The sequence below is a fragment of the Fusarium musae genome, chromosome 4 (genome assembly GCF_019915245.1).
Source record: "Fusarium musae strain F31 chromosome 4, whole genome shotgun sequence".
Lineage (NCBI taxonomy): Eukaryota > Fungi > Ascomycota > Sordariomycetes > Hypocreales > Nectriaceae > Fusarium > Fusarium musae.
This window is the reverse complement of record NC_058390.1, coordinates 2,307,598-2,320,109: the sequence shown is the minus strand read 5'-3', so window position 1 is coordinate 2,320,109 and position 12,512 is coordinate 2,307,598. Positions and strand designations below refer to the sequence as shown.

General features: G+C 49.2%; 5 protein-coding genes across 5 annotated transcripts; 3 read left to right on the top strand and 2 right to left on the bottom strand.

Moving 5' to 3' along the window:
* Window positions 1-4,549: 4,549 nt before the first annotated feature.
* On the top strand, window positions 4,550-5,589 carry J7337_005651 (uncharacterized protein; the record flags this gene model as incomplete). The annotated part of the gene is made up of 2 exons (XM_044823326.1): window positions 4,550-4,656; window positions 4,725-5,589. 2 exons carry the CDS (start codon window positions 4,550-4,552, stop codon window positions 5,587-5,589), a joined length of 972 nt encoding a protein of 323 aa, XP_044681817.1.
* A 240-nt stretch (window positions 5,590-5,829) lies between these two features.
* On the bottom strand, window positions 5,830-7,095 carry J7337_005650 (uncharacterized protein; the record flags this gene model as incomplete). The annotated part of the gene is made up of 1 exon (XM_044823325.1): window positions 5,830-7,095. One exon carries the CDS (start codon window positions 7,093-7,095, stop codon window positions 5,830-5,832), a length of 1,266 nt encoding a protein of 421 aa, XP_044681816.1.
* Window positions 7,096-8,297: 1,202 nt separating this feature from the next.
* On the top strand, window positions 8,298-9,137 carry J7337_005649 (uncharacterized protein; the record flags this gene model as incomplete). The annotated part of the gene is made up of 2 exons (XM_044823324.1): window positions 8,298-8,338; window positions 8,390-9,137. 2 exons carry the CDS (start codon window positions 8,298-8,300, stop codon window positions 9,135-9,137), a joined length of 789 nt encoding a protein of 262 aa, XP_044681815.1.
* A 33-nt stretch (window positions 9,138-9,170) lies between these two features.
* Window positions 9,171-10,144, bottom strand: J7337_005648 (uncharacterized protein; the record flags this gene model as incomplete). The annotated part of the gene is made up of 2 exons (XM_044823323.1): window positions 9,171-9,974; window positions 10,094-10,144. The coding sequence occupies 2 exons, from the start codon at window positions 10,142-10,144 to the stop codon at window positions 9,171-9,173; spliced, it is 855 nt and encodes a 284-aa protein (XP_044681814.1).
* Window positions 10,145-10,559: 415 nt separating this feature from the next.
* Window positions 10,560-11,695, top strand: RPL5 (60S ribosomal protein L5; the record flags this gene model as incomplete). Its single annotated transcript, XM_044823322.1, has 3 exons — window positions 10,560-10,562; window positions 10,735-10,772; window positions 10,828-11,695. 3 exons carry the CDS (start codon window positions 10,560-10,562, stop codon window positions 11,693-11,695), a joined length of 909 nt encoding a protein of 302 aa, XP_044681813.1.
* Between the last annotated feature and the right edge of the window lie 817 nt (window positions 11,696-12,512).

Genomic DNA, 12,512 nt, shown 5'->3' with positions numbered 1-12,512 from the left:
TACGGCCGCCATCTCCTTGCAGCCCAGGACTTCTATGCCACAGCAAAACTACGTCACTCAAGCGACAATTCAACCTACGGCGACTGGCCCTACGTTGGCTGATCAAGCTCCTCAGGCAACCGCCTCGCCGCTCTCCCACATAGAAATACGCCCTCAAAATCCAGGAGTGCCTCTAGAAACGAACTCGAGACAGCATATCAGACCAGCCACTGCTATTGATCATCAAGCAAAGCGCCCTCGGGTCCAAGAAGCAACAAGCCCGGGAAATTCCAGAGACCGAAATATCTGTCTAAAATGGTCCAACTCGATCGACCACCGCATGGCACAAGCTGCCCATGCCGGGCTCCTGAATGAGACAGTTGAAAAACCACGATACAGGATCTTGGCGGAAGCATGCCAGAACGAAGATTTCTTCTACATTGCTTTTCACCAGGCACTTTGTGCTTGGTCCTTAAATAGAGGGCCGATTCATGCGCTCTTCCATGGATTAGTGCAGCCAAATCTGCTGGATGCTGCCTTCGACGTAGCGCAAACCATTCTTAGGAAGAATGAACACATGTCCCATGCACATCTGCAATGGTTTGCCAATTTTCCCAGTACCATTGCTGAGTTCTCAAGGGTTTTCCCCAATACAGAAGCGGCTAGAGACATTTCTGCATTTCTCATCCAACTAGCAACAACCTGGCAATCGCTCTCACAAAATGTTCTGGCACGAAGGTATCCTTTGCTCGCATACGAGCTGATATTCGTCCTACGTTGCCGAGCCAAAGGTCTACAGTCTATGCTGTTCACCATGAGCCGCAGGAGCCTTGGCGTAAATGACGGCCCTGTGGCAGCTGCGATGAACGCCATTTTTGATCAGGATAGGCTGGACGAAGCTGCATACGAGGCTCGCGTTGAGGCTCCTGAAACCCTCAAACGCGCGAGGGAGACAATCGCGATGAAATACCGGGACCTTGTTATATCCGCGGCTCAACGAGCAACATCCAGTACGTTTCCCTAGAATCCGCTTTCTATTTTAACGAAATACTCACTCTTCCGGCTAAAAGATGCAGGCTCGAGTGCTCATATAGCTGCACAACGTGGACATCAATCTCTACCGCCTACAGCAGCTAACCCATCTTATCCCGTGCATACCGCACCTGCTTCATCTCCTCCCCTTCCGTCACATTTCGATGCATTCGCTGTTAGGCCTTCCGTAGGCGACCCAAGGTTGGTAAGCCCGGGGTCTGTGAATAGCCACCCGCCTTCTACAGGCAACAGTGTCAGCGGGATCCAGAGACCACGACGGCCGAATCACCTCCACATCCAAACTGATACTACAACATCGTCGCCTCATTTCGCCACTGTCCACCAGTCTCCCCAGTTACCACAGCATCCATTGCCCAGGTCATCAAGCGCTGGGTCGTTCCCGATACTACCAAACCGCGGATCTCCTGTCACGACTAACAACACTCCTATCATTCCATCGAATGGCCCATCACGAACAGCTATTTTACCGCCAAACAATCCTCTATTGCAACGACGAGCAGCCTCCTTTGCACATCCATCCCAGACGCTTCCTGCCCCTTACGGGACATACACCGAAAACCAAGCACCGCAACACCAGCTCGCAGGAACGCCGCAAGTCTCGAGTCCAGTTTCGCAGATGAGCCCTCACCACCATGGCCAGCCCATGCAGTCCCCGCAGTTTCAAATGGCATACAATCAATTAAACCCGCCTCGTATGGCATCTAATCCGCAATATAACATGATGCCAGCTCCGCCAGCTCATGTTTATTCCGCTCAGCCGATTGGGCCACGAAATCCAGCATATCAGGTACCGGTCGCTAGCTACCCGCATTCACTGACTGGGCCCGTCCAGCAAATATCGGAAGCCGAATATCCAGCTAGCCCGTATGGCTATGGCTCACTTCAAGTTGGGTTGCAGCATGTCGGTGTACGCAGTCCCAGGCGTGTTCCCTTGATTCCTGGCAAAATTCGACACTATCAGTTTGTCAGACAGCTAGTATACCAACCCCTAGCCCTTGAGCCTCAAAGGGGACTGCGGTCTTTGTCTTTCTACGTGACAAAAGAACAGATACAAAAGTTAGCAAAGAAAATCGAGGGCATTGGTCTTCCATTTTGCTACTATTCCGAGGGCTCTCGTCGCTACCGGCTGCGTATGATTGTGCAACCTGAGACACAAGCTGAACCATGCGAGTCAGATTGGGTGATGTCTGCAACATGCTGGCCTAGCCATATATTTTTTGACCTGAATTCAAAGTCCCTTGAGCTGCGACGCAAACAACATTTTCATAAAGATCAGCCGCTGGAGTTGACAGATTTCTTAGTTGAGGGTGAGAACAAGATGACCATCAGCTATCCTGCTGTTGAACAGAATTCCAAGCCGGGGTACAAGCATTTTATGGCGATTGAGATAGTGGAGACAATGAGCCATAAGGCGATTACCGACCTTATACAGTCACGGCACTTCCCAACAGAGGAAACGAAGCTCAAGATAATACGGCGCTTGCGTCCCTCGGATTCAGACGACATCATCGTCCAGGACGAGACTCTGCCAATCTCCTTGGCAGACCCCTTCAGTAAGCAGAGGGTTGCGGTTCCCGTGAGGGGCGGTCAATGCAAGCACTTGGAATGTTTTGATCTAGAAACGTTCCTGGGGACCAGAAGTGGAAAAGAGCCTCAAAAAGGGGGCGGCCCGCAGCAACAGGGGGAAGAACCTTCGTTGGTGGACAGATGGGGTTGTCCAATATGCGGACTCGATGCACGTCCTATCAGTCTCTTGGTGGATGATTATCTCGCAGCAGTTAGGCGTTCGCTGATCAGCAATGGCGACACTCGGACAAGAAACATCAAAGTGGCTCCTGATGGAGCGTGGTCTGCAGTATGGGAGCCGGAGGAGTCTGATGACGATTCACCAGCACCGCAACCTAAAGGTTCGGTTAATGGGCATGTTAGTAGGCAGCCAAGGCTACCCCCGACACCAGTCATCGACATATCGGATGATGAATAGAGTCTTTGGGTGTTCTTTCTTGGTGGGAATGGGATAATTTAGGATTTTTGTTCCTATGCGAGGCGTTCTGGAAACAAGTGCTATCGGCATCTTGACAAGTTTGCTTTTTGAAAATAGATACCTTTTTTTTTTGGGGGGGGGGGGGGGGGGGCCGCAACAATCCAGAGTTGGATGGTTAGGGAGGGCACTCATCTATCTATAAAGGCGAGAGGCGCACTTATTGCTCTTTGAAAATATATGTCCGTGTGTATATGAAACTGGTTAAGATTGCCATTCAATTAAGCGCTTCGTAGGTGGCGTATAAACCTCATTCGTCGCCATTCTTTCCTAACCGAAAGGATGATATGGGACTCTGTGAAAATGGTTAAGTCTACCTTTGACTAAGGTAGGTAAGGTACCTAGTAGGTACGTAGGTGCGTAGGTACTGAGGTAAGGCAGTACTCTATCCCGCCGGAGCATTTTCGGGCTAATCTTTATCCCGGTTGCGCCACTGTGAGGTACAGTAATGATAGACGGCTTCTATGAACGACGAGCGAACTGACCTGAATCTCGGGATTGCAAGTTGACCTGGAGCTACTTGAATTCAATTGTTATTAATAAATGCCACCATGGTCGGCAGAAATCCCAGTCCTCCTCGCCGACAACGAGCGTGCGCTCCTTGCGCAAGAGTCAAAGCAAAATGTCACTTCCGGGAAGGGAATCTGGAGAAGCACGTTTGCGATAGGTACTATATCTCTCAGTCTATTTCTATGATTGTTTCATACTAACAGATGAAGGTGTGAGGCTATGAAGAAGGACTGCTCTCCACAGGATACGAGGAGCCTGAGAAGATCCCGGATAATTAACCACGCAAAGGGGTATGATGACGTGAACTTGTATGAGACGTAAAGCTGATTACCATGAACATTATAACTTCCGAAGAGCAAGAACAAGTCATTGCTGTGGGAACAAAGAGTTCGCAAGAGTTTGCTATTTTAAGCCATAGAAACCGAGCGCAGCAGCCAGGCCGAGACAGCGATAACAACCAGGAAGAACTGGGATATGATAAGTCTTCCAGGAATCCAACCCAGGCAAATACAAATGTAGATAGGGGCACTTCGAAGCCTCCATTTGGGCTATCATGGCCACAAGCAGCTCAAGTTCTTAGGCTCTTCCATGAAGAGTTCACCTCCCAGTTCCCCTTCGTGACAGTCGGGAGTCATCACACTGCAGAATCGCTGCACAAAAGCTGTCCATTTCTATTTCGTGCTATCATGATTGCCGCTGCGCCATTATCTGAAGCCGAGGTGGCCAAAGCGAGACGCAACATACTCGCATATCTGAGCTTCAGAGTAATGGTCGAAGGAGACAAGGCCTTGGACATACTACAGGGTGTATTGGTGATTATTGCTTGGTAAGTGGATGTCATGCTGGTGAAACAGATTCACGCTCATGATCCATAGGGCTCACAGATGTCACATCGACAATAGTCAGGTCATAAATCTGGCCTATCTTACTCTTGGCTATGCACATAACTTGGGTGTCACACAAGACATGTCATCAGTTCAAAGAATGAGCTCAGGAACATCTGACAAAGAACAAATGACAACACTATTGGAGAAAATACGAGCTCTTCTTGGGCTTTATTGCGTTCTCTCAATGTGAGTCTACCAGTAACCACTAACCGCTAACCAGTATTCCTTTCTTTTAATCTAACAAAGGCTTCCAGAATCTCAACGAGACAATCGCGAAGAAATCCTCTCGACATACCCAACATGGAAACTTATCTCAAGATTGTCTCCCAAGCACAGGCAACCCCATCTGATCATTCAATAGAGTATGTCGTTCGGTTCGTTCAGATGGGCGAAAGACTTTCAAGAAGCTTTGGCGAGCCACATGAGCGTACGCTGTTGAGCCCATATGCTGTCCTTCTCGAAGGAACTGGAAGTCGTTTTCGCAACGACCTGAGCCGTCTAGCAGAGTCAGTCCCTAACGGCAATGTTGAAACTTACGGCCAGACGTTTGAGCTTTACCGTTTGTACCTCCTGGTGCGTCTCTTTGAGCCAGCAATTATCGTGGCATGCCACCCTGAGGAGGGCGTTCCTCAATTCGTCTATCTTTTGACATGCTTAAGCAACTGCCTTGACGCAATGCAGTCTTTTTTCGACATTCTTCTTGGCTCGCCCGTTGATCTGCTATTGCGCCGTTCAATACTCACACACGATCAAATTCTCTATGTCATGTTACAAGCTGCAAAGCTACTTCTCGTTGAGATTCCTGACTGGGATACTAAGTCTATTCGACAGACGTTGGATCTCACCAACATACTAGATCAAATGGTATCATGTTATGAAGAAGCCACACGATTGCGCAGGGCAGCGGTGAAACGAGTTGTCTTTTCAACACTCGAGGAAGAGTCCCCGAACGAGATGACTAGCATGTTAAAACTAATAAAGGAAATACGTTGGCTAAAATGCTGGCTCGAGTCCAGATTCAACGGGTCGTGGAGAGAAGTTGGGGAAGAGACATATCAGGATGCACTGAAACCGACTTGGTCTCTAGGACTCTTGGAAGAGATGCCATGGAAGATCTAAAATCTCTGATTGATTTCTTTACTGGAGTCACTGCCCTTTATCAACGACTGGGCCCTGGAGACGTGTATATGATCTCATTAAAGCATGGGCGAGAGGCGGTTGAAGTGAGCATCGGGATTGCAGGGTATCATATTTAATCTCAGAGAAAGCTTTAGAAAACACCATCATGACTCCTAGAAAATGCCAATATTCGCCATCCATATCTTAAAATCGTGCCAAATGTCCTGTAATACCATGGATTTATCGCTCATCATCTTCCACATATGCCCCATCATCAGATTCGTCGTCAGTCAAAGTAAACTCGGGGTTTTCAGTATCGTAACCTCCCAGAGCATCTTCCTCAGAGATCTCGGACTGTTCGTCACTTGACCACGCAAAGCTATCTCCCTCCGACAGCTCAGACTCTTCGACATCATCATCGAAAAGCCCCTTAACGAGCAAGTCCCAACAATCAGGATTAGCCATGTCAAGGCCCTCAATTCTGATACGCCATTTATCCAGGATATTGCCCTCTCCGTCATATGGCTCTCGCCTCATCCAGCCAGTCCATAAGGCAATGATCTTTGAGGCAGTCATAGCCTCCACCTTGAACCACTCCTCGTGGCGAACGTTGCAAGCTGGGCATGCTTTTTCTCTCTTCCTTTGGTTCCAGAGCTGAGCATGCACAATTCTCTCAACCTTGACGTAATGTTCGGCCGGAAACTCACCGAGCACTTTTGCTTCGTAGCCGCACTGTTTTTTCCAATCTCGCATACGCTTACTGACGTCTTGAGAATAGCCTATCTTGATATAGGGATGTGCGTCGTGGTAAATCTCAGGAAAGGTATAGAGGTAGATGTAGCCTCCATTCTTCGTCTCCGTTTCGGTCAAGGGTTCAAGAAGTCGCTTCTTTATCGCTTTATTGATTTCTAGGGTCGACCGGGGACGGGAGAAGTCCTCGAACTCATGTGGCGATTTGGGACTCTTAGGTGAAGGTAATTTGGGTAGTAAAAGCTTTGGGGATGGTTTTGCTGGAGTAGAAGGGGACGACCGGGATCTGCGACGACGATGAGTGGAAGTAGTTATAGATGTATTGCCCCTGAGTTGAATCTGTTGTTGCGATGAAATAACACAAGTGGTTGGTGATGTATTATCTGTTTCTTTCTCGGTTTTGAGAGTATCTTCCTCGTCTTCATTCTTGATATGCACCACTTTAAGGGGCTTGAGGACTGTCTCCCACTCTGACAAACGAGGGGGGCCTTGGTCTCGATGTTCATACCGACAACACATGATCAAGTAAGAGACTTCTTGGAGTGTAGCCTGAGCAGCAGAAAAGCTTCCTTGAGCGACTGCTTTCTCCAAGAGACAAGCGATATGAGCCGAGTTGGCTTTGCTGACTGAGTGCTGGCAACGAGTCTTCTTCTGCGTCGAGGCATGGCACTTTTTCACGTCAGTATCGATATTGAGTAGCTCGCAGAGGGAGGCAGTAGTAGTTGGCCAAGAAATCTGGGAAGTGGTAGGGGTCATATTGGACAAGTCCAGAAGCTGAGCTTCGATTTCACTGGGATCGAGCTGCGAGAAGGAAAGGCTGGGGATGGTTTCTATGCCAACACGATGCTTGTAGCGCAGGTAAGATTGAGCATATATAGGTAACTTGATGAGGGTATCTCTAGGCGCCCGCGCCCTTTGGGGGCAGTGTCTGCGAGGAGGGCCTCCAAGGTTTCTACTATTGCACGATGTGTCTGCCTCACAGACCGTGGTCGTGAAAACAGGCCGGGGAGGACTTCAGCTGGGTGGAGTCTGAGTAGAAAGACGTTGGATGATATGATGTTCTTGGTGAGAAGAGTTATCATCTATTATTTTCCCTTATATAGTTCTTTCCGTCTGTGATAGTCTGATTGTCGATCTCACTTACTTACATACACTCACTCAGTGGTAACGATGCCATTCACCCATGGCAAGAGCACTACTGACATACTGACCTCTATCTTGGCCCGAACCATTGCTGAGGTGTCAGTGGGCGGCTGCCTCAAGTCTGAGGGTGCCATTCCAAGGGATAGATGGATGGATGCTAGCAGATACTGACTAGTTTATGCAGTTGGTTCTACATACCCTTGTCTCGAAACCTCTGCGCCCCCCTGCGAGTCGTATCATCAAGGGCCACGAGGCATCCGAGGGCGCCTCGAGTCAAATTCAGTCCTAGTTCCCTCTCTAACTGAAATTGGTGTTTCTCAAATGCGCAATACCACTCATGGGGCGTTCTTCAGTGGTGAAGTGATATCGCATCACAGCCACGCGGACGGGCCGTTGCGAGTTGTGGGTATAGCTTCCCTAGCATGGCGTCACTTCTGCAGAAGCGACCTAGATTGAACCATCAAATCTATGAATGACTTGGAGGGAGTTGATATGGAGGTGAGTTGTTTCTGTAGCTGAATTATAGCGATTCGCGGTTGTACTGGGAAAATTGAGAGATGATGAGGAGCTAATCAACGAGAATACTTGACTACCTTAGGTAGGTACCGTACTAAAGTACTCATACAGTATAACAGTAATCGGTGTAACAACACCCCGGTCCCAAGGTATCAACCCAGAATGCATCTCACAATTGACTCTCAGAAACACAAAGACAGCCCATCATTTGAATCGGCCGACAAACTTATCACTAGGTACCATTAAAGCTGTATTGGCTGATACTTTCACAATCTTGATTAGGTACAAAGACTCTCGTCATGCCTTCGACAGAAAGTCAATCAGATGCCGCTCAGCGCATGTAGACTGAACGAGCAACCAACTATGAGGACTCTTGGCATCCCGACTACAGCAAGCGATTCATGGAACTTGTTCCCATCAAACCCGGCAATCGCGTTCTAGACCTCGCCTGTGGAACTGGCCTGGAGGCTGTCATTGCAGCAAGACACATCGGCGATGACGGGATTGTCGTTGGTGTCGATATAACTGAAGCGATGCTCTCGGAAGCACGCAAGAAGCTGGATCACGACGAAGCATTGGATCGCCGCTTGAGACTTGTACGACACAGCGTCACTGACTTGACTGGTTGCCCAAATGCCGACAGGGGCAGCTTCGATCTCATTCTATGCTCAAACGCCTTTGTTCTGTTCAAAAACCCAAAGGAAGTTGTCGCCCATTGGCGGGAGTATCTCAAGCTAGGCGGCAGAGTTGCGATCGATATCACTCATGAGTATAACCTTCGCTCAGGCCTGCTATTAGAGAACGTCGCTCGCCGATTGGGCATGCCATTCCCCTCCAACCGAACCTGGATCAAGTCTAAAGAGTCTTTTAGTGAGATACTGGAAAGTTGTGGTTTCGTTGTCGAAAGGGTTGGGACTTTGGAAAAGATTGTTGGACTTGGCTCAACGTATCTCGGTCTTGACAAGGCAGATGAGCAGTTTGACTACGTTGTCAATGGCCCTCTGACTGCCTCAATCGTAACGGAAGAGTTGAGAGTTAAAGGGAGGGAATATTTTAAGGAAGAGTGGCACAATGCTGCAGATGATGGCAAGGTCGAAGTATCTGATATTTTCTACGTCTATATCGCCAGGAAGGTTTGATATGCGAGTGTTTTGAATATTCCCAAATCTATCTCACATTTTTGCCTTAACTTTCTGAGCCTTCCCTCGGATGGATATCCTTGGATGATCACCAGCGAGCTTCAACCCAGTCACTCTCTCCAGCTCATCCACGGCCTCGAATGCACGACCAAGGTTCACCTTTATTGTTCGCAGTCCTTGCCTGCGTGCCTCCTTCAAATTCTCCCCGATGTCATCGAGAAAAATTACTTCCTCTGCCTTGATACCAGCCTCCCAGTTCAAGCTTTTCCCCCGAGCTGAAAGAGCATTGGCTTTCGCGAATTCGTTTACTCGGTCGAGCGCCAGCTTATAAATGGCCGGATCTGGCTTTCGCATTCCAACATGGGCGGAAGAAATGAAGACATCAAATATCTGCCGCACAGGCTCGTCAAAGAAATGGTCCAGGTGGAGCTTATGCCCTGGCGGAAAGATGACGGTATTGCTCAGCGCTGCGAGAATGAATCGCCTATCCTCCTTCAACTTTCTCAATGCTGGGAACATCCATGGGTCAGGGCTGTTAGAAACGGTCATCATCTCGTTGAAAAGCCATTCTGCATCGATTGAGGGAACGGGAGGGGTTTCCTTTGGGAGACTGGGGTTTTTGCTTTGCTCTCGCTCATAGAAGGTTTCCCATCTGACGGTATCATGAAGGTCTTGGCTGAAGCCCCTGAAGAACTCTTCATTCATCTCGATTTCTCCTTTTTCCAAACGATGCCAGAAGCCATTGGGAGCAGTCCTGGATATCGAATAGTTGACCCACCCTGGAGGGATCCCCAGGCTTAATTCATAGTCGAGGATTGCTTGGAAAGGAGAAACGACCTGGAACAGTTAGCAATCATGTATGTGGGATAGTCGACTACGTTTCTAGAATCGAGGCGCCCAGAGCCTCGAGAAGTAAAGTGCAATCGGCGGTAAACATCACGTCTCGAACCACTTACACAAACACCCCCTATATCGAACAACAGGACTTTGAGCTTGGACTCTGACATGATATCCGGCTTGACAGATGGAAAGGACTAAGCTTGTATGTACGCGACCAGACAATTAATACAAGTCTCTGAAATATGTAAGAACTCAACCTTCCAACTACTAAGGTACTCAACGTATTCTTGCCATCAGAATTCTATCCCAACAACGACTCCACCGAGGCTTGGGGTATCCGAGGAGCCTCGGCAGATCCCCCATCTAGGTTGGCGTCTGGGGGAGATAAGATAAGATAAAAGCCTGCAGACACGTGACCATCCGTATCCTCGTCCCCAACCCAGGTCCAAACTGGAGCAAATGAAGCTAAGCGATGTATTAGGGCTATATCCCCCACCATTGAGAATTTACGGCTTATTCCTCTCTCAGCACCAACTTTCCAAACTTCAACACTCAAGTCGTCGTTGAGCAAATACCGTCAAGATGGTAAGTTGAGGCCTATCGCAAGGGAGCATCTTGGCCCAAGAATTCCCTTGGTGTTTTTTTTTTTCACTTTTACGGCAGAAATGCCAATTGCTCTGAAAGAGTCACCGCAAGTTGCTTCGGAAGGAGAAGAGCATCTGAAGCGCAAATTGCTGACTCGGGGATTTTGTGACAGGTCTTCCACAAGTTGGTGAAGAACAGCGCGTACTACAGGTGAGTTCACACTGGGGTTCCTCTTCACCTTGAGAAATTGCTGACACTCTCGTAGCCGCTACCAGACCAAGTACAAGCGCCGCCAGCAGGGCAAGACCGATTACTACGCCCGAAAGCGCCTCATCACCCAGGCCAAGAACAAGTACAATGCTCCCAAGTACCGCCTGGTCGTCCGCTTCACCAACAAGGACATCATTTGCCAGATCGTGACCTCTGAGATCTCTGGCGACAAGGTCTTTGTCTCTGCCTACTCGCACGAGCTCAAGGCCTACGGTATCGAGCACGGTCTCACCAACTGGGCCGCCGCTTACGCTACCGGTCTCCTCATCGCCCGCCGTGCCCTCAAGAAGCTCGGCCTCGACGAGGACTTCACTGGTGTCGAGGAGGCTGACGGTGAGTTCAAGCTCACTGAGGCCGCCGAGACCGATGATGGCGAGCGCCGCCCCTTCAAGGTCTTCCTCGATGTTGGTCTGAAGCGAACCTCCACTGGTGCCCGTGTCTTCGGTGCCATGAAGGGCGCCTCTGACGGTGGTATCCTTGTCCCTCACTCCGAGAAGCGATTCCCCGGTTACGACATGGAGACCAAGGAGCTCGATGCCGACACCCTCCGAAACTACATCTTCGGTGGCCATGTTGCTGAGTACATGGAGACCCTCGCCGACGACGATGAGGAGCGTTTCCGCAGTCAGTTCCAGAAGTACGTCGACGATGACGTCGAGGCTGAGGGTCTTGAGGACCTCTACACTGAGGCCCACGCCGCCATCCGTGAGGACCCCTTCAAGAAGGCCGAGAGTGATGCTCCCAAGAAGACCAAGGAGGAGTGGAAGGAGATCTCCAAGAAGTACAAGACCAAGAAGCTTACCAAGGAGGAGAAGGAGCAGCGCGTACAGGAGCGTATCCAGGAGCTTCTCCAGCAGGAGTAAAAAGTTGCTTTATATCATCAGGTCACGGGCATTTGAGGATTGTTAACCTTGGCATTGGGTTTGGAGTTCCGAGGAATGGAAAGGCAAGGTCCGTAACCAGGATCACATGAATGAATTACCAAAAAGATACCTTCCAGCCAAATTCCATAGTTGTGGTGAACGGGCATCTCATTACTCCAACTGTCTAATGCTTGCCATGCGTAGTCGTTGTGTTTTATGTGTGCGCGTGCGTGCAGAAATGAGGAACCCTTAGTCTACCCTTGGCGGGTCTAGCTGCAGGATTAGTGCGAGTCTTATTTTCAGGGCTGAATCTTGGCCATGAACCTCAGCACCACGATCCAGTTGAGATGGCTCTTGCGGTTGTACGACATGGTCTGCACTTGTCATGGCTGTCATCATTTGGCGTTGTTGCGTATCACGGGCCGCCGTTGGCAGAAATGATAACCGAAGAAGGAAATGGAACCCATCCGACTCTCGTTTAATAGGTAATCTTGTACAGTTCCGAAGTTAATGTCTAATAGAGTTGATACCGGCACCGTTGGCCGTATTAGGTTGCTTTTGGATATCTCGGATTTTCTATATGTACAATAGGTATCGCACTTATTTTGGTATACGGAATTTGATTCTGAATAAAATCAGACTGACCTGACCGGCTGCTCGATTGCTCGGAAAAGAGCCCATTTCAGAGACGCCTGTTCGGAAATGGTCATGATGCGGGTTTAATGGAGTAAACAAGGCCCTGATGAATGCTAGTTAGTCCTGGCCATGCCGGTTGAGAATCAATAACAGCAGACTGAGCAGTATTTCGAGAGAATCG